General features: G+C 53.5%; 1 protein-coding gene and 1 non-coding gene across 3 annotated transcripts in view; one reads left to right on the forward strand and one right to left on the reverse strand.

Annotated features, from left to right (window-relative positions):
• Positions 1 to 25784, forward strand: part of FBLN2 (fibulin 2) — a 92472-nt gene that overhangs the window by 9978 nt on the left and 56710 nt on the right. For both annotated transcript variants that reach the window (XM_003926180.4, XM_003926179.4), the window contains exon 2: positions 15528 to 16856. In XM_003926180.4, coding sequence (XP_003926229.1) covers positions 15569 to 16856 — 1288 coding nt within the window. In that variant the 5' untranslated portion in view covers positions 15528 to 15568. The remainder of the gene's footprint in view (positions 1 to 15527; positions 16857 to 25784) is intronic.
• LOC120367268 (U6atac minor spliceosomal RNA) lies at positions 6815 to 6940 on the reverse strand. Its single transcript, XR_005581686.1, has one exon. It is a non-coding gene; the product is annotated as a U6atac minor spliceosomal RNA (small nuclear RNA).

Consider the following 25784-nt stretch of genomic DNA (forward strand, 5'->3'; position numbering starts at 1 on the left):
ACTGCATCCTCATGGAAGGACTAGCGACCCGTCAGCCCTGGGTCAAGCTGCGGCCACTAGGACTCCCTCACGCCCTATCTTTCCTTTGTCTCTGCCTTTCTCTGTGAGCCTGGTCGATTCTCTCGAAATGATGCCTGCCACATGGCAGGAAGCGTGCCTACTTTCAGAACTGGCTGTTTCTTCCCCTGCAGTTGGTCTGTGTGTTCCTTTATTTCCACTTCAGGAGCCCAGGGAGGAGCTGTGACCAGCCCAGCCTGGGAAGAACGTCAGCCCTGGGCCCGTCAGCTGTGGCTGGGGAGGGTCACGGAGTTATGCATTATGTGGCCTCAGGGGCATGTCTGGAGCCATTCCCTGAGCATGGGGACTGATCGAGGCAGCCTGCTGCCCCAGGAGGGGTCTAGTCTACTGCAGGGACACAGTTTAATAATCCCAGAAACTCAGATGTTTTGGGGTTAAGTCAGCCATGAATACAGGAAGGTGGTTCTTCTTTCTTTGTTGTCACAAATGTCAGGATAATTTGGTTGCAGGTGATAGAAAGTACAATTTCAGCAAAAAAAAAATCATGGAACTAAAATCGTATAGAGTGTAGCTTCAGGCATGGCTGTATCCAGGGCCTGTGCAGACGCCATTGAAACTGGGTCTCTGTCTCTCACTCTGCTGTTCTTTGTGTCTCATGCTCCCGGCAGGCCGTGATGTGTGGTGGTCAGGTGGCCCAGCAGCTCCAGGCTCACCCTCCTGCTCAGAAGCTCTGGAGCAAGGCAGCCCCCTCCCAGGAGCGTCAGTGTGGGCCATGTGACTGGGTTGTGTGACTGCCCTGACCTGACACTGTTGATGGGACAGGGAGACCTCTCATTGGCCATCCAGCAGTCCATGTAGCCTGAAGTCAGAGAGGGGGTTCCCCAGAGGAAAATTGGGGTGCTCTTAGCAGGAAAAGGGGGCAGAGATCCCCAGTCATCTCTGGCCTGCTCTGCATAAAGAGCCAGTATGTTTCTTTCCCTGTCGTGATCTCTCACGGCCAACTCATTGAAACGGAATGTGAGGACCTTCTAGTAGTAGCAGCTATTCATGATCTGTGATAGCTCATGCTAAAATAGGGAGTTGTAGAGAGCGGGTAGAGGCTGCAAAGCCCCAGCCTCCAACCCACCCCCACTGATGCCAAGTGGTGTGGAGTCTGTTACTCTCTGAGGGTGGGTTTGCTCTAAACTTCTTGGTTTTTCACCCTTCTCATCTGGGAACCCTAAAGATCCAGGAACTCCCTATGCAGAGTGCAGGAGGTCACAGAGACGTATCACGGAACTCCAAGGAAAGGTTTCCCAGAGAAGGGAATATTTAGCTGGGTCTTTAGGGGATAAATAGTTTGCTAAGGGGAAGAAAGGTATGCCTGACAGGGGGACCACCCTTGCAAAGGCATGGGAAGGTTTGAAGAGCTAGGAGAGGTGTAGAGTATCTGGAGTCAGTAATTGAAAAAAAATTGAACATTCCTTGAGTAATTTGTTTGCTAAGGATTTCTAGGTCACTGTTGTTGGAGCTGGGGTCTCTACAGCGTCCCCTCGAGTGTTCCCAGTAGTGCTGAGAGGCTGCTGTGGCTGGACCCATTGCGCAGATGAAAGCGCGGCTGCTCAGAGGGTCACATGCTCCGAGGTGCCCAGCAACTAGGGGCAGGGCTGCGTTCACATTTGAGGTCCGATCTCTGGGAGTCCAGGGCTTGGTCCTGCTGGCTGTCTCGCCTGGCTTTGATGGCGGGGGCTGACTACCCTGGGGTCTTCCTGGGCTCTTGAGCCCGACAGTTAAATCACAACCTGCACCAGACCCCGCTGTTGGTTGTACACCGGCCGCCTCACTGGCAGCCCTGAGAAATTCCTAAATTTCAGGGCCGTGCAGATAAATTGGGCACAGCAAAGGTCCGAGGGAGTCGTAGAGACTGGGCTGCCCACTCCGCTGGCTGGTGCCTCCTTCCAGATGCTGTGAGGGCTGAGGGAGCCTGGGTCTGCCGTAGGTTGGCCTCACCTGCCTGTCTCCACCAGCTGTCTGTCCGTCTGCTTGGCTTTCCATCTGTGCTTCTCTCTGTCTCTCTGTCTTGCTCTCTTTCTGTCTCCCTGATGGATCTCTTTCCTTGTCTCTGTCCGTCTCTGTGTCTCTCTGTGTCTCTTTCTGCCTGTCTCTTGTTGGCCCCACTCTCCCCTGCCCCCGCCACCACCCAAGTCTAGGATCTCAGCCCTTTGTGAGAGTCCAAGGGAGACACAGAGGTGAAAGGGCTTCTGTATGAAAGGGGGACACGCACCTTGGCTCTTTCAGTTACTTAACCAGTGACTTGCCAGCTGACGTCAGGGAAGCCTTTTCTGTTTCTGAAGCCCTCCTGGGATAATTGTCTGTGATACTCACATTCATAACTCATCCCATCCTCTGTGCCAGCCCGGTGCTGGGGCCATGCAGATCAATGACTCTAACCCTCTCCCCTCACCCACCCATCCATATACCCACATACCCATCCATCCATCTACCCACTCATCTGTCCACCCACTCACCCATTCATCCGCTCACCCACTCTCTTAGCCACTGGTCCATTTGTCCATCCATCTGTCCATCTATCCATCTATCCATCCACCCACCCACGCAACTACCCACCCACCTCCCCATTCACCCATCTGCTACTTACCTCACCCTTGGGGCTTGGCCTTAAAGCCGGGAGTGGGATTTGGGTTTTCAGGGTTCTAGGAGAGTTTCAGGAGAGAGGGCATCCCAGGTTGAGCTAAGATAAGAAAAAGATGAGGGGTTGGGAACCAGAGAGAGTTTTCCAGTTTAGCAGGAGTTGGGTGTGTGAAGAGCAGCAGAGGGGGATGGAGTAGGAAAGCTACGGGGGTTAGATAGTGACGCGCTTTGGGCGCCTTCCTTGGGAGTCTTTTCTTTATCCTTGGGCCGCAGGTCTTCAGCCAGGGGGATCTATGAGGGGACTCCAAGGAGTCTATGTAACTCCCTCACACAGCCATTTTAGGTATGTGCCCATATGTCTGTTAAGTGTCTTGGTTGCAAGTAACAGAAATCCTGGTCCCAGTCAGCTTAAACAAAAGGGGTTCATGTCATTGTGAAGTTCAGCTTTTCAGTTAGCTTCAGGCATAGCTGGATCCAGGTGCTGGGCAGCTGTCACTATGACCCTGTTTCTCTTTCTCGATTTTCTTGGCTTTTTCGTTTTATGAGTGGGTGCCAGCCTCTGACAGTCTCCACTTGATGACAACATGGCTTCGGGTCCCCTTGATGTTAAATCATCTTAGTCTAATACAGTAGGAAAGAGAGAAGTCGTTTGCCCAGTATTTCACCTGAGATGGGGCTTACAGGCTCTGATTGTCCTGGTGTCCATCTCTGAATCAGGTACTGTTGCGAGGGGAATGGGAAGTGCTGATTGGAGCTCCAGCGAGGTGATGGGGGGGCCACAGAATGAAATCCAGGGGCTGTTCTTGGAAAGACGCTGAATATGTGCGAGGTCATCAGAAACCCCCCAGCGTCACTGCAGAGCTTGGTTCATTTGGTGGAGCTGGGCGTGTATCATCCAAAGCTTTTTTTCACATTCTCCAAGGGGCCAGAGCTGATACAGAACCATTCAGCTTTTGGAGCAGGGATGAGATGTGATGAGCAGTCCCTGGAGGCAGGATCTCGGCCCAGGGGCAGACCACGTGGAGGATGCCTGGGGATCTTAGGACCCCCCCGCCCCAGGGGGGTCAAGGGTGTGCCTCCCTCTAGGGTCGGGCGGAGGGCGTGTGGAGCGCCAGGTGGGGAGGGCAGTGAGCTCAGCCTTGGCCGCGGGCAGCCCCATTTCTCATCGCTCCCACCCTGGGAGTGTTTCCTCTTTGCAGAGGAGTAACTTGTGGGGAAGGAAAATACCAGCTCCCTTCAATGCCAAAAGCAACATTTTCTTTTCTCAAAGGTTGATTAAAAGTCACGGCCATTAATCTTTGTAATTTTTCACCTGCTTATGTTGGTAATGAGATTAGTGATTGTTTATGTAGGGTCAGCTCTTACTCAAAGTTTGAGGAGCTTTTTATTCATTTTTTTTTTTTTAGGGAGGAGAGGGAAAATAGGGGAGAAAACCCTGGCTGTTCCGAAGGATTATTTTTCCTAGGGTTCTCATGAGCTCACCCTGTTGAAGGAAGGCCCCAGTGACCAGTGAGCGTGTGAGGAGCACGGGGCACCTGGCACCCGAAGTCCCACCTGAGGCCCACGGCTTGGTCTGTACTTCACACACGGGGCTTGCCCTGAACCTGCCTTCTCCCTCCTCCTCCTTGGGGGTCTCATACCACCTACCTGTGTCATCAGCCTCACCTGCTCAGCATGAAGGTCCACAGATCCCTGCCCATCCTCCTGGCCCTGTAGCCCTTTCTTCACAGCCAAACTTCTGGTCTTTGTGCCCATGTCATGCTATCTATTAAGATGTTTGCCCATGAGGAAATGAAGGCAACTGTAGTTTTCAAGAGTGAAGCCAACTTGATTACTTGGCTCTGATAATTTGTGAATTTCAAATCAGTCACTCCCCTTCTTTCCATTTCTCCTGCCAATACCTTCTCTGGCTTTTGTTTCCTTTTTCTGGATTATTGTAATGGTTTTTTTTTTTTTTGAGACAGAGTCTTGCTCTGTCACCCAGGCTGGAGTGCAGTGGCGTGATCTTGGCTCACTGCAACCTCTGCCTCCTGGGTTCAAGCAGTTTTCCTGCCTCAGCCTCCTGAGTAGCTGGGACTACAGGCACATGCCGCCATGACCGGCTAATTTTTTGTATTTTAGTCGAGATGGGGTTTCACCGTGTTGCCTGGGCTGATCTTGAACTCCTGAGCTCAGGCAGTCTACCCGCCTCAGCCTCCCAAAGTGCTGGAATTACAGGAGTGAGCCACTGCACCTGACCCTGTAATTATTCTTTTTTCTTTTCTTTTTTCTAATTTTTTAAATTGTATTAAGCTTTATTATTTTATTATTTTGCTTCTATTACTTTTTTTTATTATTGCATTTTAGGTTTTGGGATACATGTGAAGAACATGCAAGATTGTTGCGTAGGTACACACATGGCAGTGTGATTTCCTGCCTTCCTCTCCTTCACCTGTATCTGGCATTTCTCCCCATGCTATTTCTCCCCACTTCCCCACACCCCATCCCTCCCCTATTTCCCCCCAACAAACCCCAGTGTGTAGTGTTCCCCTCCCTGTGTCCACGTGTTCTCATTGTTCAACACCCGCCTATGAGTGAGAACATGCAGTGTTTGATTTTCTGCTCTTGTGTCAGTTTGCTGAGAATGATGGTTTCCAGGTTCATCCATGTCCCTACAAAGGACACGAACTTATCGTTTTTGATGGCTGCGTAATATTCCATGGTGTATATGTGCCACATTTTCCCTGTCTAGTCTATCATCGATGGGCATTTGGGTTGGTTCCAGGTCTTTGCTATTGTAAACAGCGCTGCAGTGAACATTCGTGTGCATGTGTCCTTATAGTAGAACGATTTATAATCCTTTGGATATATACCCAGTAATGGGATTGTTGGGTCAAATGGGATTTCTATTTCTAGGTCCTTGAGGAATCACCACACTGTCTTCCACAATGGTTGAAGTAATTTACACTCCCACCAACAGTGTAAAAGTGTTCCTATTTCTCCACATCCTCTATGGCATCTGTTGCCTCCAGATTTTTTAATGATCGCCATTTGAACTGGCGTGAGATGTATCTCAATGAGTTTTGATTTGCATTTCTCTAGTGACCAGTGATGATGAGCATTTTTTCATATGTTTGTTGGCCTCATGTATGTCTTCTTTTGAAAAGTGTCTGTTCATATCCTTCTCCCACTTTTGAATGGGCTTGTTTGTTTTTTTCTTGTAAATCTGTTTTAGTTCTTTGTAAATTCTGGATATCAGCCCTTTGTCAGATGGGTAGACTGCAAAATTTTTTTCCCCATTCTGTTGGTTGCTAATTCACTCTAATGACTGTTTCTTTTGCTGTGCAGAAGCTGTGGAGTTTGATTAGGTCCCATTTGTCTATTTTGGCTTTTGTTGCCAATGCTTTTGGTGTTTTGGTCATGAAGTCCTTGCCTACGCCTATGTCCTGAATGGACATAGATTTGCCTAGATTTTCTTCTAGGGTTTTTATGGTGTTAGGTCTTATGTTTAAGTCTTTAATCTATCTGGAGTTAATTTTGGTGTAAGGTGTCAGGAAGGGGTCCAGTTTTTGCTTTCTGCACATGGCTAGCCAGTTTTCCCAACACCATTTATTAAACAGGGAATCCTTTCCCCATTGCTTGTTTTTGTCAGGTTTGTCAAGGATCAGATGGTTGTAGATATGTTGTGTTGCCTCCGAGGCCTCTGCTGTGTTCCATTGGTCTATATCTCTGTTTTGGTACCAGTACCATGCTGTTTTGATTACTGTAGCCTTGTAGTATAGTTTGAAGTCCGGTAGTGTGATGCTTACCACTTTGTTCTTTTTGCTTAGAATTATCTTGGCTATGCGGGCTCTCTTTTGGTTCCATATGAAGTTTAAAGTGTTTTTTTTCCAGTTCTGTGAAGGTCATTGGTAGCTTGATGGGGATAGCGTTGAATCTGTAAATTACTTTGGGCAGTCTGGCCATTTTCACGATATTGATTCTTCCTAACCGTGAACATGGAACATTTCTCCATCTGTTTGTATCCTCTCTTATTTCGTTGAGCAGTGGCTTGTAGTTCTCCTTGAAGAGGTCCTTTACGTTCCTTGTTAGTTGTATTCCTACATATTTTATTCTCTTTTGTAGCAGTTGTGAATGGCAGTTTGTTCTTGATTTGGCTCTCTTTAAGTCTGTTATTGGTGTATAATAAAAACGATGGTTAGATGCCACGAAGTAGGTGGCAATGCCTTAACCGTGTGCGTATTGTCAGGCCCGAGGGCCTCTTCCATCCTTGTCAAGGGGAGTGCTAACCTTCTCTTCTTTCATAAAACACTCTTTTTTCTTTTCTTTAAGAAGTCTCTCTCTCTGTGTGTGTCTTTTAGATAATGGGGTTTTGCTCTGTCACCCAGGCTGGAGTACAGTGGTGTGATTATAGCTCAATGCAGCCTCCAACTCCTGGGCTCAAGTAATCCTCCCGTCTCAGCCTCCCAAGTAGTAGCTCTTTGAAGGGGAAGAAAACACGCATACAAGAGAGTACCTAAAATTGGTGTAGGGTGGTGGAGGAAATTCTTGGATAATCACCACCTGGGCAAAGCAAGAGGACACTGCCTGCCCATAGGTCCTCCGATTTACCTTACTGGCCACCAGACTATGCTGGTGACAACTCTTGCTTGACTTTCTAGTTCTGCATCCTGCATTTGTAGTCCCTAAATGATGTAGCTTAGATTTTTACCAGGTTTTGTACTTTATATGACTGGACTCTGTCTCAGATTTCTCAAAATGGGTGTCTACAGTCTGTTCTCGAATTCCCAGTGTGTTGTGACCTAGTGGTGGCCCTGCCACCCTGTTGGGACAACATCCTCTAATTGTTTTGCTGAGGTCCCTGGGCACTGGATGCCGTGACTGACTGACCTCCCCCTCCTTGGCGTCCCTCCTTCTGTGATGTGCGTCCCCCCTCCCCCACCTCCACCATTTTTCTTCGTGCTGCTCACTTCCCAGCGTCCACTCTCTTCCTTGTTCCCTGCATGCCAGCTGCAGTGTGTCGGGCTGGTTCCTGCCTCAGGGCCTTCACGTATACTGTTAGTGCCACTTAGGATACCAGTGCCCAGATCTTTGCGTGGCCACCACATTTTTGCATGATACCACCAAGCAGGTGTCGGCTGAAATGTTGCCTCTTAGGCCTCCTCATGTGATCGTTCTTGCCAAAAGAGCATGCAGTCTGTCTCTGTGGCAACACTCTTATCTTTTCCCGCATCACAACGTTGACTGCCTGTGGTTAGGGCTTTCCCTCCTCTTCTTCCTGGCTGTATCCCAGCACCTGCAGTGGGCTAGCCAGTAGCAGCTGCTTGCTGAATAGCTGCAAACTATAGGACTGTAGCTTTACTGTCTTGGCTAAACAGACCTGGGTTCAAATCCCCACACCTTTTACAATTCTGTGGCCTTGGACAGATCATTTACTCTGTTTGGGCCTCAGTTTCCTCATTTGTAGGTGTCAGATGGTTAAGGAAAATAAATATCCTTGGAAACTCGAAGTCCAGTGATTGGCACTGTGTTGGCATTGAGGAAGTGATAGTTAGACACGAACTTGATCAACAGCTGAAATCTCTACTTCATGCTTTGTGCCAAGGACAAGTTTATTTTTCCCAGTGAACTAGATGACTTCCTCTTATCAGATGAAGAGCACTGGGTCACCGTCTAATTTCCCTTTGGCCTTGGCTGCCAGGAAGCGGACTGCTCAGGGGAGTCTCGGGAGCAGCTCTTACTTCCTGTCCATCTTCAGTGCAGTTAGTTCTTCTTCCTCTTCTCCCTGTTCTTTGGTTATTTCCTTTTGGCTCTACAGCACACTGTGTCATTATCATCTTTTATTTTGGTAAAATATACGTAACATAAACTTTACCTTTTTTTTTTTTTTTTTTTTTGAGACGGAGTTTTTGCTCTTGTTACCCAGGCTGGAGTGCAATGGCACGATCTCAGCTCACCGCAACCTCCGCCTCCTGGGTTCAAGCAATTCTCCTGCCTCAGCCTCCTCAGTAGCTGGGATTACAGGCACGTGCCACCATGCCCAGCTAATTTTTTTTGTATTTTTAGTAGAGACGGGGTTTCACTGTGTTGACCAGGATAGTCTCGATCTGTCGACCTCGTGATCCACCCGTCTCGGCCTCCCAAAGTGCTGGGATTACAGGCTTGAGCCACCGTGCCCGGCCAACTTTACCTTTTTTTTTTTAGACTCCTCTGTCACCAGGCTGGAGTGCAGTGGCGTGATCTCGGCTCACTGCAACCGCCGCCTCCTGGGTTCAAGCAATTTTCGTGCCTCAGCCCCCTGAGTAGCTGGGATTACAGCCCCTGCCACCATGCCCGGCTAATTTTTATATTTTTAGTAAAGATGAGGTTTCACCATGTTGGCCAGGATGATCTGGAACTTCTGACCTTGTGATCTGCCTGCCTCAGCCTCCCGAAGTGTTGGGATTACAGACGTGAGCCACTGCACCCAGCCGAAGTTGACCATTTTAACCATTTTTAAGTGCACAGCTCCGTGGCATTATGTAAATTCACACTGTTTTGTAACCATTACCACTGTCTGTTTCCGTAACTTTTTCATTGTCTTGGGCAGAAACTCTGTCCCCATTAAGCAGGAACTCCTGCTTTACCCCTCGAGTCCCTGGACCACCGTTCCACTTTCTGTCTCTGAATTTGATGACTCTAGATATGTCACAGAAATGGAATCACACAGGATTTGTCCGTTGGTATCTGGCGTATTGGCCTAGCACAGTGCCCTCAGGGCTCATCCGGGTTGCAGTGTGGGTGAGAGTGCCCTCCGTTCCTTTTAAGGCTGATAATGTTGCATTGTATGGAATATTTTGTTTGTCCATTCATCCATCGGTGGTCACTTGGTTGATCCATGTGACTCGATTCTATCATGAATAACGCTGTGGTGAACTTGGATGTGCAAATATTATTTTTAAAAAATTACTTTCTGGGCCTTAGGTGGTCCCAGGCCCACTTATAAATTAAGGGTAGATTTTTGGACAGTTGCTAGGACCAGGCTCTCTTCCCTGCCTCTGCCCGGTGTGTCGATGTGTCTGTGCCCAGTAAACTCCATGGCCACTGTGGGTGCCCACCCAGCTCTCCCCTGGAGGTGCACGTGTCTCCCAGCGGCCGCAGGGCTGGCTACTGATGGCTCACACCTGTGCCTTCTCCAGCTGCTTGCACTTTGCTGGCAAGTGTCACCGTGGGGTACCTGAGAGTCACTGTCCATGGTCTTTGGCCAGTGACTGACGTGCCTCTGAGTGGGATGAGCCCGGGGCACCCCCACAAGGTTTGCCTTCTCCTGGGTCACTGGACTCCAACTGAGATGGAGCCTTGCCCAGCTCCCTCTGGCTCTGCCTGCTTTTGTTTGCCCTTCTCCTGAGAGCGCTCCCCTGACAGCCTATGCCCTCAAGCGCCCCCACCTTGGACTCTGCTTCTGGGGAGCCCAATCTAAGACAGTGTGCAGCTCACATATCCCTCCGAGCTCTGTGGGTCTTGCAGTACTGTGGGCGTTGGGTTGGACTCTGATGCAGCTGATCTACTGAGGCTGACTATACCATGTGATCATGGGTGGTCTCCTTGGAAGAGGGTGAGAACTCCCAGCATCCACCATGTATAGGAGAGGCAGGTCCTCATCCAGGAAACAAGCTATTCTGGGGGCGACCGTGGGGTGGGGTGGATGAAGGGGCCGGAGCTCCCACCTCATCCAGGCCTCTCTCCTCCTGGTGCGGACAAGAGACGCTCAGGCCTTGGAGTGTTCAGGCTGGTACGGATGACCCAGGGGGCCCAACGATGCCAACGGGAAGGGATTGTGGATTCAAATGAGCCCAGGGAAGCCTTTTGCTGGGCCCCACAGCTTCAGTGTCAAGAGTCCTGACATTAAATGCTATCATCTTAAATTAATTGTCGATGACTAATATTGGTAGCTAATTTAAAAAGCACCACATGGGCCCCACAAACACATTTGTGTGTGGACAGGCTGGATAGCTAGTGCGTACCTGCTCTCTGCTTGGACTTGGGCCAGGGGCAGCCGTGTGGGCGGAGCCAGTGGGGCAGGTGGTACTGATTACATTTGTCTTTGTCACTGTCTTGTCTGTGAGTGTCTTGTGTGTTTATTTCCCTGCTGTCATCCCCAGCTGTTTGCATGTCCCCGTGTTTTGATATAGCTGCCTATTATTGTTTAAAAGAGATCCCCTGCAAATATTTAAAAGTTTTAAAGCCTTACTGGCTCCAACCTGAGATTTTGTTCTAATCTATAGTTGCCTGGTCAAATGGAGGCTGCCCAGTTAAGGTGGAATTTCAGATAAGTGACAGATGTGTCCCAGATATTGTACAGGACATCCTTAACTGCTAGATGGTTCTCCACCATTTCTCTGAGATGCCTGAGCACATCCCAGATCTGTATTTGCTGGACCTCATCAGACCCAGAAGGGTCAGAACTAGAGGTGGAAAGACTTTTCCTTCCTGATCCAGTGTCATATCCTGTGGTCTGTGTATCCACTGAGGTGGGACCCCACTTTCCACAGTGGCGGCACTGGGAATGTCCCCCAAGGTGGCCTTGATCTTCCAGTGTCCTAGCCAGCCCAGAGAGGCTTCATCTAGGGCCTGCTCTGGATGAATGTGAAGGTCAATTTATCAAAGGAGGTGGTGTTACTTTACTGTAGGGATATGTGTTTGTTTTTATGGTGAGTTGGGTCCTAGCCCTGCCAAGACAGCAGAACAAGGAACTTGTGGCCAGTGAGAGAGGCAGCTGGGGCCTGAGCCATATCCTGAAGCACGTCTGACTCTGTTGTGCCGGAGCCCTCACTCCTCATTCTGCCTGCTCCAGTTGCCTTGTGGGGAGTCCACAGGTCTCCAGAAGGCTTACAGTGTGTGCTGAGTCACCTGTCCCTGCTGGATACTCCCTGGGGAGACCCTTACTGAATGTCTCCCCAACCCCACACTGCCCTGTGCATGATCAAGTGATGGCTCTGAGAATGTAACCCCAGGTGTGAACCCTGCTGCCACTTTAGAATGCCCTGATCTTGGCCGGGCGCGGTGGCTCACACCTGTAATCCCAGCACTTTGGGAGGCCGAGGCGGGTGGATCACGAGGTCAAGAGATCGAGACCATCCTGGTCAACATGGTGAAACCCCGTCTCTACTAAAAATACAAAAATTAGCTGGGCGTGGTGGCGCCTGCCTGTAATCCCAGCTTGGGAGGCTGAGGCAGGAGAATTGCTTGAACCCAGGAGGCGGAGGTTGCGGTGAGCCGAGATCGCGCCATTGCACTCTAGCCTGGGTGACAAGAGCGAAACTCTGTCTCAAAAAAAAAAAAAAATTAAAAAAATTAGAATACCCTGATCCCCTACCCACAGCAGGGATTTGATCAACAAAGGCCAAAGCTATGATCGCCCGATAGCCCTGGCTCCACCCACTGCTGGTCCTGTCTGGAACCTGCTCTGTGTCTTTACTCTGATGTCAAAGCCTTGCCCACAGTTCTGGATACACTCCCACATGCTAAGTGCCGAGTGCCACTTCATGTTGGCTTGACATCCTCATTGTCACCTAAATGCGCATTGTTATTTTGGCTCTTCCTATGAAGAATGGGTGGCCAAATACAAAGGAATGGCTGGGTGCAGAGGCTCACGCCTGTAATCCCAGCACTTTGGGAGGCTGAGACAGCATGATTGCTTGAGCCTGGAGTGAGGAGATGGACAAGCCTGAGGTTTGCGGTTGCCTGAGTATGGACAGAATGTGAGGCCAGGGCTGTGCTGGTGAGCAGAGCAAGGGGACAGATTCGGTGGACCGGGTGGGCTGGGCAGGAAGTTCCTCTGGAAGAAGTTCTAGGACAGCCCTGTGTCCTGTGGCTGGGGTACTGTCCTCCAGGACATGATGTTCATGCCTAGGTGTGTGATGCATCAGAAGGCAGGAGGGCAGGGAGCTTGGATCTCAGTCCACCAAATATTTCCTCTTTTGTTTTTGAGATGGAGTCTCACTCTGTCGCCGAGGATGGCGTCCAGTGGCATGATCTTGGCTCACTGCAACCTCCGCCACCCAGTTTCAAACGATTCTCCTGCCTCAGCCTCCCGAGTAGCTGGGATTACAGGCACATGCCACCAAGCCTGGCTAATTTTTGTATTTCTGGTAGAGGTGAGGTTTCACCATGTTGGCCATACTGGTCTCGAACTCCTGACCTCAAGTGATCCGCCCGCCTTGGCTTCCCAAAGTGCTGGGATTATAGGCATGAGCCACTGCACCTGGCCAAGGATTTCTTTTTTTAAAAGATTCTGTCAGCTGGCATGGTGGCTCACACCTGTAATCCCAGCACTTTAGGAGGCTGAGGCAGGAGGATCACTTGAGGCCAAGAGTTCAAGACCAACCACCAACCTGGGCAACATAGTAGGAACCCTGCTGAAAAAAAATTAGCTGGGTGTGGTGGCATGCCCCTGTAGTTCCAGCTACTCAGAGGCTGAGGTGGGAGGATCGCTTTTTCCTGCAGTGTGCTATGATCATACAACTGTGCTCTAGCCTGGACAACAAAGTAAGATCCTGTCCCTAAAAAACAAATATAGAAAGGCCCTGTTGAGAGTGGACCTGAGGGCCTCTCCCTTGCAGTCTGGAGGGTCCTTGCCTTTTCGAACTGGGATCAAATGCCCTGATTCTCCCAGGGGCCCACTCCTAATCTCAGTGGTTTTACGGATACCTCCAGCCTCTTGAGGTGGTATCTCAGTGTGAGGGCAGGGCGTCAGCCCTCGAGGCCCCAAAGGCTCTTTGGTACTCCCCTGGCCCTGGGCCTGGCATGGGCTCCCATGTCCCCACCCACGCATGGCCCTCTACCGCAGCTTTCCCTGCCTTGAGCATGCAGCTCCCACTTCCAGGTGCTCCTGGATTTCTCTCCTCTGTCCACTGCATCCTATCCATCAGCAAATCCTGTGGGTCCTACCTTCAAAATAGATCCCCTGTACCGCCCTCTCCCACCTCTCTTGGCTCACTGCCCTAGCCTCTCTCACCTGCTCCTGCTGGCTCCCCTGTCTCAGTGCGGCAGGCAGCTGGGGGGGTCCCTTGCACTGGAGAGTCCCAGGCTTCAGTGGGGATGAGTGCTTCCAGGTGTGTCCAGAGGCCCTCACTGCAGGGCAGAAGCCCATTGCTCCACAGTAAGCAATTATGTTGGCGTGGCTCTTGTGCCGGCGTGGCTCAGCCCTGGGGGCCCTCTCTCGCCCTCACTGCCTGCTGCTGCTGGTCCAGCCTCACCCCGTGGCCCTGCCACTCCCTGCCTGACCCCTCCTCAGAGAAGCCCTCTTTTTCCACTGGGCTGACACAGGCTCCCCTACCCTGCCACGTCCTCCTTCTGTCTCCCCAATTTCCGTCGTTTATTTCTTCACGGGGCTCATACCTACCTGGCATTCGGTTCTCTGCAGGTTTGCTCTTGGGTTTACTCTCTGCCCCGCTAGCCCTGAGGGTGTCAGTGCTGGGAGGATGCTGGGAGGCTGTCTTGCCGGCTCCTAGAGGGGCCAGACACAGAGGAGGCATTCCCTCAGGGCTAGGGTCAGGGGCAGGGGCAAGCCTGGGGACCACTGCTGTGGTGACGAGCCCTCCTGTCTCTCTGTCACTGTCCTGTGGGGCTGTGCTTTAGGCTGGAAGTCAGAGAGGAGCTCTTGCCTCTGACTTCGGGGAGCACGCTGTCTAGATGGGGCAGGCGGGGCCCCTGGGTCACAGGTACTGGGACTTAGGCCAGGGTGGCAGAGGGAGGAGGCGTGAGGACTGGTGAGAAGGTGGCATTTGAGTGTCTTGTGCAAGATGAGAGGAGAGAAGAGAGCCCTCAGGAGACAACAGGCCTGAGGGCCCGTGGGAGGGTCGGGTTGGGATGGCTCCTGCAGGGTCTCAAATGCTGGGCTCAGTGGGGAATCTGGACCTTGCCTTGCTGGCCATGGAAGCTGGGGCAGGCTGTGGGGCCGAGGCACGTCAGCTGCTCTCAGACCAGACTGGGCTCCCTGGGAAAGGAGAGGAGTGGAGTTGGGGTAGGCAGGGAGGTGGCGGGGCTGTTCCAGTGCAGGTGGGAGCTGAGGCTGGAGTGGGGACAGGACCTGGCGATGGAGGGAAGGGCCAGAGACTGTGGTGGGGAGGGAGTGGGGACGGATTGTGCGGCGAATGGACATGACTGGGGGAATTGGTGGGGTGTTAGCAATAGCAAGGCATCAGGAGGCGTTTGCCGGTGCTACTGTGGAGGGGAGCAGGAGTGGCCCCTGGGGCTCAGCCTGCAATCCCAGAGGGTATCACGGGGGTGTTCCTGGGTCCTAGGGTCTGTGGGCTGGGGCTCTAGTGGGGATCTAGTTCTTGCCCAGCATTTCCCCACTGACCGTGGTTTCTGGCCAGCAGCTGCCATGTGTGGCTGGGGACCGAGGGATCTGCCGGGAGGGATTGGTCGTGTGTTTGCACGGGCCTGTGTGTGTGAGACTGCCCACGGTGGGTACCAGCATGTGGGGATGCTGTGGGTGAGACAGCATATATGACTGCATGGAGGCTTATGTGCCCGACGTGCCCTGGTGAGTGTGACTGACTGGGTGTGAGGCTGTGCATGTGTGCATGTATGTGGGCATGAGGGCTCATTCAGAGGGCCTGCGTCAGAATACAGGTGAGGCTGAAGGCCAAGTGGCCCGGCAAACACCTGTGGGGTTGTCACCAACTCCAGGTCAGCACTTGTGGCACCCAGCCACTGCACACTCACCTGTCTGTGATCTGCTCCATGTGTGGCAGAGCCTGTGTGTGTGGAGGGGCATAGTCACGAGTGTGCCCCCAGGGATGAGGGCCTGCATGTAGGTGGCTGAGGCTGGGCTCTGCCTGCGTGCATGCCAGTGTGCACCCCGTCTGTGTGTGTACCCCGGTGCTGACAGGCTTCCTTTCTGATTCCTCCAGGGTCTTGAAAGAGAGGGGACCATCCTGGGCTTGCCTGGACCATGGCGCTGTTCTGGGAGCCTGTGGGAGCCTGGCTTGCTCTGGGCCTGGCCCTGGCCCTGGGCTCCAGTGTGGCCACTGCTGCCCCTCGGCAGGACTGCACGGGCATGGAGTGCCCACTGCTGGAGAACTGCATTGAGGAGGCGCTGGAGCCAGGGGCGTGCTGTGCCACGTGTGTGCAGCAGGGCTGTGCCTGCGAGGGCTACCAGTACTATGATTGCCTGCAGGGGGGCTTCACGCGCGGCCGCGTGCCCGCCGGTCAGTCCTACTTTGTGGACTTCGGCAGCACCGAGTGTTCCTGCCCACCAGGCGGCGGCAAGATCAGCTGCCAGTTCATGCTGTGCCCGGAGCTGCCGCCCAACTGCATCGAGGCCATGGTGGTGGCCGACAGCTGCCCACAGTGCGGCCAGGTGGGCTGCGTCCACGCGGGCCGCAAGTACGCTGCTGGCCACACTGTTCACCTGCCACCCTGCCAGGCCTGCCACTGCCCTGACGCTGGCGGGGAGCTCATCTGCTACCAGCTCCCTGGTTGCCACGGGAACTTCTCAAATGCCGAGGAGGGTGACTCTGAGCGACACTATGAAGAACCCTATAGCTATGACCAGGAGGTGGCTGAGACAGAAGCAGCAGCAGCCCTGGGGGGCGAGGACCAGGCGGGTGCAGTCCAGGTGGGCGCAGGGGGGCCCCCGGCTGCTCTAGGAGGTGGGCATCAACCACTATCCACCATCCAGGCCCCTCTCTGGCCAGCTGCCCTCCCCAGGCCGACAGCGGCTGCTGCCTTGGGTCCTCCAGCCCCACTGCAGGCCAAAGCTAGGAGAGTGACTGAGGACAATGAGGATGAAGAAGAGGAGGAGGAGGAGAGAGAGGAAACGGCTGTCACCGAGCCACTGGCAGCAGGTGGCCATAGGGGGCTGGACGGGTGGCCCACTACAGCCTCAGCTGGACCCAGTCTTCCCATCCAAGAGGAGAGGGCAGAAGCCAGGGCAAGGCCCGAAGAGAACCTCATCCCAGATGCCCAAGCCACGCCCCGCAGCGCTGGGCCAGAGGACGTGACGCCTGCACCAGGCGCAGGCACAGCTGCTGTGGTCCTAACTCAGGCCATGCCTGACCCTCCCAGGGACCCAGTCAAGCCCAGCCCCCACACCATCCTGTCCACACCACCACATGACTCAGCCTGGGTGCCACCCAGCCCAGAAGTGCCCAGGAAGCCGCAGGTTCTCCCCCATTTCCACACGGAGGAGGACACAGACCCCAACTCTGTCCATTCTGTCCCCAGAGGCAGCCCTGAAGGTAAGACCCTGTCCTGGTTCCTTCAGGGCATTTTGCTTGGGAAGGGCAGCCTTGGGCTCTGGCCACTGCTCCAGGCCTCTGCCTGGGTCTGGGGGTGCTGGGTCTGTGGGGCCAGGCCCAGGGCGGCCAGCCCAGGCCCTTGGTGTGGGCAGGAGGCTGTGAGAGTATACCTTCTCCCAGGCCCAGCTCTTGGGATGGAGTTGGCGGGGGGAGTGGGGTTCCTGTTGTGGGAGGTGCTGGGCCCCCTGGTAGGGCCGCGGTTGTAGTCAGGGGTCTAGAAGGTGCACACCTCCAGAGCTGGGGGTGCTGAGGAGGTTCCTGCTTCAGTCCAGCAGCCCTCTTCTCAGCTGTCCCAGTGGCTGGCCTGTGGCGTAGGAGCCTAGCATGGCCACCTCTGCCAAGTTTTCAACACATGTCAGCCAGAAAGCTGAATTTTGTGGTGACGTCTTCTCATTTCTAAGTTTCCGCGGCAAGTTCTGATCTCACAAGCATGTGTTGTAGAAAGAAGTGAACTCGTGGACAGAGGCGAGGTGGGTGGGCCATTTGAGCGGGGCTGCTGGCCACGCTGGGCCAGTGGAGGTGGCGGGGCCATGCCAGCTATACCCTCACTCCATGGAGGCCCCTCTCCAAGCTGGGCAGGCAGCTTCCCACCAGTCCTGTCAGCAGCACTGGGTGCTTACAACCCGATGCTTACAAGCCAATGAGGCAGCAGAGGCTCAGGGTGGTGCTGGAGGCTCAGGTGAGCAGTGGGCCTGGAATGCCCTGAACCCTACACTCCTGATTCTGTATCCTCCAAGCCACCTGACACGGAGTTCAACACACTCCATCGAGCACATGAGAGTAGGCAGTTAGGACCAGGGCACCCAGGCCTCAGACGGGGACCAGCCCAAGGCTGTGCAGAGGCTGGTAGACAGCCCACACCTCTTCCTGCCTGTCCATGCCTGCTCTCAGCAGGCCCTCCAAGCCCGGCACAGTCAGACACCCCATTGGAAGACCCTGTGGGCTGTGGTGAGGAGGGGAAGGGTCAGCTGAGCCCACCTATGAGCCCTCCTCAAAGAGCTCTGCTATTGAACAGGGGCCACAGCCCGCACGAGGCTGACCCCTTCCTGCTCCCGCTAGGAGCCTTGAGCTCCTGCAGGGGGTGATTCTGCATCAGCCGTGGGCTTGTGGATCCAGAAGCCTGGTCTAGCTCCCATGGGGCCCTGGGGTGGTGCTCCTCAGACCCCATGCAGGTTCGAAATCCCCCAGGACCAACACTGGAGAGGAGAGGCGTCAGATGTCCTCCAGCAAACAGGCAGGTCTGGGCGGGCCACCCTCTGCTGCCACAGCCTGGGGAATCTAGGACCTCACAGACCCATGGACGTTGGAAAGGCCCAGAGCTCCCTCAGCGTGAGAGGGGGACAGCCCCACACCTGGGGGTAGCGCCAAATCAGAGCACGCCATGCTCTGCCCTATATGGCTTCCTCCTGCCCTTCCCCAGCCTCTTCTCGCACAAATCAGAGCTTCTGTTCTTTTTTGAGATAGAATCTCGCTCTGTTTTCAGGCTGGAGCGTAGTGGTGCCATCTAGGCTCACTGCAGTCTCCACTTCCTGGCTTCAAGTGATTCTTCTGCCTCAGCCTCCTGAGTAGCTGGGACTGCAGGTGCATGCCACCATGCCCAGGTCATTTTAGTATTTGTAGTAGAGACAGGGTTTCACTATCTTGGCCAGGATGGTCTCAATCTCTTGACCTCATGATCCACCCACCTCGACCTCCCAAAGTGTTGGGATTACAGGGATGCACCACTGCGCCTGGCCCAGAGCTTCCTTTCAATCAACTTCAATTGCCTCTGGGTACAGGGCCTTTGCAGGTGCTGTTTCCGCTGCCTGGAGCACCCGCTTCCCACCACTGCCTACTTATCACGTCATCCTCCACATTGCAGCTCAAGTAGAAGCTGCAGGCTTCCTCCAGGGAGCCTTCCCTGACCCCCAGGAGGCATCAGATCCCCTGAGTGAGGCTCACTACTTCACTCCTCAGCCCGTATCACTGCTCAGAATGTCACACCTCTGTGACTGCTGGGGTCTTTATCTCCCCCTCAAAGCCCCAAGCTCTGAAGGGCAGGGTCTTTGCTGGATTTTGCCCAACCCTGTACTTTCAGCATCTGCCCGGATCCCGTGCACATGCTGGGCCCTCAGAAACCACTGTCAGAGTTGGGGCCGGGCACGGTGGCTCATGCCTGTAATCCCAGCACTTTGGGAAGCCGAAGCAGATGGGTCACCCGAGGTGAGGAGTTTGAGACCAGCCTGGTCAACATGGTGAAACCCATCTCTACTAAAAATACAAAATTAGCCAGGCGTGGTGGCGGGCGCCTGTAATCCTATTTACTTGGGAGGCTGAGGCAGGAGAATCACTGGAACTCGGGAGGCAGAGGTTGCAGTGATCCGAGATTGCACCATTGCACTCCAGTGTGGGCGACAAAAATGAAACTCCGTCTCAAAAAACAAAAAACAAAACACTGTCAGAGGGTGAAGAGCTGAAGAAGGCAGGAGAGAAGCCTGCTTCCACCGCTTTCTGCCCTTGTGTCCACAGGTGGTGGCCCGGGCTCGCTGCAGCCCACTCTCCACTCCTGTGAACTAAGAGGGCCGTTGTGAGGAGTAGAGGGCTCCGTAATCACAGAGGTCTGCCTGGCAGAGTCACAGTGCTGAGGGGCATCTGCAGGGGACAGCAGCAGTCATCTGAGTTTGAGAGTTTCCCTGTTAGCCAGAGCATCACAGCATTCAGATATCCTGCCCTGCAGAACCTGCTTGTGTTAGGCCCCAGGAAGGGACCCCTTTTAGCTGGAGTCACAGGTTGTGCTGAGGCCTTCTGCAGGTCAGGGGCTGCCCCCCAGCTGCCCTGGGAGCCTCTGACCTCCTGGGGGCCACCCTGCCTCAGGGTTCCTCCATGTGGCCCTCCATTGGGCCAGCCCTGCGGGAAAAACCGCCCTCACAAAGCCTCTTGAGTGACAACAGACGTCAGACTCCTTCCCTCCAGCCCAGGGAGTCGGGCATGTGGCTTCCATTAGGCCACATCTGGACATGCTCAGAGGCAGGGACAGCCTGGCTGAGGCAGTCTGGATCCCTGGCAGGGCTCCAGCTCAAAGACAGGACCCCCAGCCCAGCCGAGCCTGGGGCACTGGCTGTAAACCCCTTCTCTAGGCCCCAGGGCTGCCATGGCGACATGGCTGGAGGGGTCACTTCCGGCCCCATTACCTGCCTTTCTGCAGGGCCCAGGGCTGAGCAGGGCAAAGCCACCTCCCCAGCTTCGTCTCATTAAGGGCCCCTCCATCATCCAGATCCCCCAAGGCCTCCTCTAACAACAGCAGCCAGGGGCTCTAAAGCCCACACCCCTCTTCTCCCAGGAGGCTTAGTTGGGCAGCCCGATCTCCCACCTGCTGGGCTCCCATCTCTCACCCCTCCCATGCTGGGTACACATGGCGATGACCAGGATAAACCTGCCTGTGTACATCTCTGTAATGCCCTCTTCCCCCATTAGACCCTAAACAAGGGCGAGGTTGTGCCCGCCTTGCTCACTGTCGCAGCCTTGGCACAGTGAGGCTGCCCCATGAGTATCTGTTGAAGATATCAGCGGGTGGGCTGAGGACAGATGGTGACTAATCATTGTCACATTTCAAATTGCTCAGCAAGTCCTCAGCTGAGCATTGGACAAGACTTAGCTTGTTTAATCCTCAAAGCAGCCCCATCACTCAGGGACTTCTCTGCTGCTTACAGTTGGAAAAACTGAGGCACAAAACCATAAGCCACATGCCCAAATTCTGTGGGTTGTGGAGCCAGAGCCCATGAATTGGTGGTGATGAGTGGGTCATGGTGGGCAGAAGGGTGAGGGATGGGGTGTGGGTGTGGATGTTTATCTGGTCAGGCCTGAGCTTCTGGGTCCCATTTGAATCCATCCCCTACCCCTGGGTCCTTAGATCTTCCATTCCCTGCACACCAAAAACTGTAGCTGCCTGTCCCTGCCCTACTAATTGTGGTCCCTGGGCCTTTGCACGTGCTGGGTCCCCTGCCAGAACAGCCCTCAGACAAGATAAGGGGCACTCAGTTGGGGGCCCGTTGGCCAGCAGCCCTCATCAAAGCCCACACCCAAAAATCCATTTGAGAAAGCTCAGGGGAGAGGGGAAGACAGAGGCTCCTGAAAACAAAGCGGCTCTCCAGGATCCCACAGCCCAGACCGCAGAGAGGCCTGGGCATCGAGAGGCAGGGGCAGGGCTAGGGTGGGGGCTGCTTCTATTTCAGAAACCCTGGAAGCTGCACTGCCTGTACCATGCTCCTGAGTCTGGCTGCACGCCCTCCCTGGCACATGTGCACTTCATTACACATCCTGCCCACAACATCCATGCTCCCCACCTCCCCCATCCCAGCCTGCCACCTCCCGCCTGTGACCTGGTGCTGCTAGCCACACCTCTTGGATGCACTCCGCTGAGAATAGGGAGATGGAGCCCACCTCCCCAGCTTGTTGGGAGGGTCAAATCACAGAAGCAGGAGCCAGGCACCCAGGAGATGCTCAGCGAGGGTGAGTTCTGGCCCTGCCCACCGTGAGCAGGCTGAAAGCAGAGTTGGCAGGGGTGGCAGCCAGTGGGCCTGGAGGAGCCAATGGAGAACCCAGTTTCACCCCCATTGCGTGTGCATGGGCTTTGCACATGGTCTGTGCCCAGCAAGTGCTGTGGGAAGACTTGAGAGATGGGAAAACAGGATCCCAGCTAGTTAAGAGCCTTGCCCAAGGCCACAGCTATGGGCAGCAGAATGAGTGGATGCAAACACTGCTGACACTCCAGAGCCCCTCCTGCTGCCTCCTTCAGGAAACCTTCCAAGATACCACACAGGCATCTCTTCCTCGCAGCCCCCAGCCTGTGAACCAAGTCCATCCTGGTCCCTCTCTGCCCCCCCGGGGACACCAGGGCACGCTCACAGTTGACACCTAATGAAGGTTTGTAGAGTGAATGATATGGGATTGAACACGACACAGGCATCCAGCTGTGGGGACTGATCTCTAGAAACCTCCGAAGGGAGACGGGGAGAAAGTAGAGCTGGAGTTGGGGAAGTGCTGAGGGAAGGCACGAAGATTCAGGACAGCTTCCCAGAGGAGGTGCTGTCTGAGCTGGCCAGGAACAGTATGAGCAAATGCCTGGAACAGAGGGGAGATGGTTTGGGATGCTCAAAGGATGGCAGGGGAACGAGGGTGAGGAGGAATTACTAAGAGAAAGGGTGATCGGGGGATCTCCCCTGGTTCACTTATTTATCCACCCAGTGTTTATAAAGCTCTAACTGTGTGCAGGCCCTGCTGGACACCCTTGGGCTCCGCAGAGAATATGACAGGTATGATCCCCACCCTCACCTCACAGTGCTGATATTCTGCTGGGGAAGAAAACAGTAAACAAGTCCACGGGAATTATCTGCCGTAATGTCAGGTATTGGTAGGAGAAATTAAAGCAGGGTCAGGCCGGGTGCAGTGGCTTAAGATTTCCTCCAAGGAGCCCTCCCTGACCCCCAGGAGGACTCAGATTGCCCGAGTGAGGCTCGCCACTTTTCTCCTTAGCCCGTATCACTGCTCAGAATGTCACACCTCTGTGACTGCTGGGGTCTTTATCTCCCCCTCAAAGCCCCAAGCTCTGAAGGGCACGGTCTTTGCTGGATTTTGCCCAACCCTGTACTTTCAGCATCTGCCCGGATCCCATGCACATGCTGGGCACTCAGAAACCACTGTCAGAGTGGGGTCCGGGCGCGGTGGCTCATCCCTGTAATCCCAGCACTTTGGGAAGCCGAAGCAGATGGGTCACCTGAGGTGAGGAGTTCGAGACCAGCCTGGTCACCATGGTGAAACCCTATCTGTACTAAAAATACAAAATTAGCCAGGCGTGGTGGCGGGCGCCTGTAATCCCAGTTACTTGGGAGGCTGAGGCAGGAGCATCACTGGAACTCGGGAGGCAGAGGTTGCAGTGAGCCAAGATTGCGCCATTGTACTCCAGCCTGGGTGACAAAAATGAAACTGTCTCAAAAAACAAAACCAAACCAAAACAAAACACTGTCAGAGGGTGAAGAGCTGAAGAAGGCAGGAGAGAAGCCTGCTTCCACCGCTTTCTGCCCTTGTGTCCACAGGTGGTGGCCCGGGCTCGCTGCAGCCCACTCTCCACTCCTGTGAACTAAGAGGGCCGTTGTGAGGAGTAGGGGGCTTCGTAATCACAGAGGTCTGCCTGGCAGAGTCACAGTGCTGAGGGGCATCTGCAGGGGACAGCAGCAGTCCCCTGCTCAGTCATCTGAGTTTGAGGGTTTCCCTGTTAGCCAGAGCATCACAGCATTTAGATACTCCTGCCCTGCAGAACCTGTTTGTGTAATCCCAACACTTTGGGAGGCCAAGGTGTGTGGATCACCTGAGGTCAGGAGTTCAAGACCAGCCTAGCCAATATGGTGAAATCCCATCTCTACTAAAAATACAAAAATTAGCCAGATGTGGTAGTGGGCACCTGTAATTCCAGCTACTCTGGAGGCTGAGGCGGGAGAATTACTTGAACCTGGGAGTTGGAGGTTGCACTGAGCCAAGATTGTGCCACTGCATTCCAGCCTGGGCAACAGAGCAAGACTCCATCTCAAAATAAATAAAATAAATAAAAATAAAGTACAGTGAGAAGAAGGGTGGGTGGACAGGGGAGTCCTCCCTAGGGTGGTGACCTGAGCAGAGAGCTGAAGGGATTGGGGAGGGAGCCACTCGGACACCAGGAAGAGCAGTTTGGGAAAACGGAGTGCAAAGGCCTCAGGGCAGGAAGGTGCCTGGATAGGAGGCCAGTGGAGCTGAGGTAAGTGGGTGGGGGAGGATAGGAGGTCTGGGAGGTCACTGGGGCAGGCTGTCCAGGGCCTGTGGCCACCATGAGGACTTTGGCTTCCACTCTGAGTGAGGTGAGAGCCACAGCAGGGTGTTGAGCAGAGGAGGGACGCCGGCCAACTTATGTGTTAATAGGATCTCTGGCCAGAAGGAGTGGCAGAGTTAGTACTGGGCCCTCACAAGGGGTTCCCGAAAGGGAACATATCCTCTCTGTTGTCAATACAGAGACCAAGAGTACAACTGTGCCTAGAGGCTCTGTCGGGGAGGATGGGAGCAGGTAGCTGCCCCAGGTCCACAGAGCTCCACAGCGGGACAGGTGCCCTGCATTTGCTGCAGGCCCCTCCAGGCCAGCTCCCTGGGTCTTAATGCCATCAGCCCTGGCTGGCGGCTGGGTTCAGGCCCTCTGCTCAGGGGCATCTGTCAGAACATCAAGTTTCGCCCTGTGGCAACCTTAAGATACTCCACTTGGACATCCCATTTCATGGAAGAGAACACTATGATCTTGGTGCTGTGGCAGGGGCGCAGCCTCCTAGTGGAGCAGGAGGGCTTGTGGTTCCCATGGGGGACATAGAGGTACAAGTGAGTCTGGGTGGCTGGCAGCTGGGTGCTCCCCGTGTTTGCCTGCTCAGACAAAATGCATGCATTTCACAGCTGTACCTGACCCGTCTTGAGAGTCTGGGGCCAAGGCTAGGCCTGTGGTGGGTTTCTTTATTTTAATTTTTAAAACTAACTCTTGTCTTTCATTCAAAACCACTTTATTGAGATATTATTTGCATGTCATAAAGTCCCCGCTTTGAGAGAGCAGAATCTAGTGGATTTTAGTAGATTCAGAGTTGTGCAGACATCCGCAAAGTCTAACCTCAGAGTGTTCGTCACTCCAGAAAGACCCCCACATCCTGTAGCACTTTCTACTCCCTCCTTCTCCCAGCCCTGGCAGCCCAGAGTCTCCCTTCTGAGTCTATGGATTTGCAAATTCTGGATACCCCTGGACTTTCTGGGAGCCAGGCACTGTGTGGTTTCTCGTGTGTGACTCTACTTTCACTTAGCAGTGTTGTCAGGGTCCATTCGTGTGGTAGCATGTGTCGTCAGTTCATTCCTTTTCGTGGTTGAATAATGTTGTATGAATATACCACAATTCAAAAAATCTGTTCATCTGTTGTTGATGGACATTGTTCTAACTTTTCGAAATTATGAGTAATGCGGCTATAAATATTCATGTGTAAGTTTTTATGTGGACACATGTTTTCATTCATCTTGGGGAACATATCTAGGAGTGGCATCGCTGGGCCACATGGTAACTCTCTGTTTAACCCTTAGAAGAACGACCAGACTGTCTTCCGAAGTGTGCATGGCTGGTGGGAATGTCAAATGACTGCACCATTGTACTTTCCCACCAGCCATCACGAGGTTCCGGCTTCTCTACATCCTCACCAGCACCTGCTGTTGTAGCTATCCTTTGGGTGTGAAATAGCATCTCATCATGGTTTAGATTGTACTTCCCTGATGACTAAGGATGCTGAGCATGAGTTTCTAGAGATCACTCTAGAAACTTCTAGAATACACAAGTGCACATCCCATGAGACTCAAAGTGATGACATCATCACACTATCAGGTAGTCTCCGGAGAACTCCATGTACACTGGACTCTGGGAGAGGGTGTATGAAAAGGCAACCGAAGTCTTAATGTTATTACAAACATAATTTTGACCTCATGGATCCCTGAAAGTGTCTTGGAGACCCTCTAGGGCCAGGACCACACTTGAGAACCGCTGGTCAGTGCGACTTCAAGCGTGTAGGTGCATGCACGTATTTTTCACAAGCACTGACACAGGATGCACAGCATTCTGTTCTATGGTTTTTTTGAATAACAATGAATCTTGGAGCTTTTCCCTGTCATTGCATGAAAAGCCCTCTTCCTGTGTCTGACGGCTGCAGTGCCCCACAGTATGCACACCCCATCTTTGATTTACCAGTCCCCTTATTGATGGATATTCAGGTCGTTTCCAGTCTTCTGCTCTTACAAAGCGATGATGCTGTGAGCCTCTCTACACCATGCCCCAGTGTGGAATTGTGAGGT

Source organism: Saimiri boliviensis, chromosome 8 (genome assembly GCF_048565385.1).
Source record: "Saimiri boliviensis isolate mSaiBol1 chromosome 8, mSaiBol1.pri, whole genome shotgun sequence".
Taxonomy (NCBI): Eukaryota; Metazoa; Chordata; class Mammalia; order Primates; family Cebidae; genus Saimiri; species Saimiri boliviensis.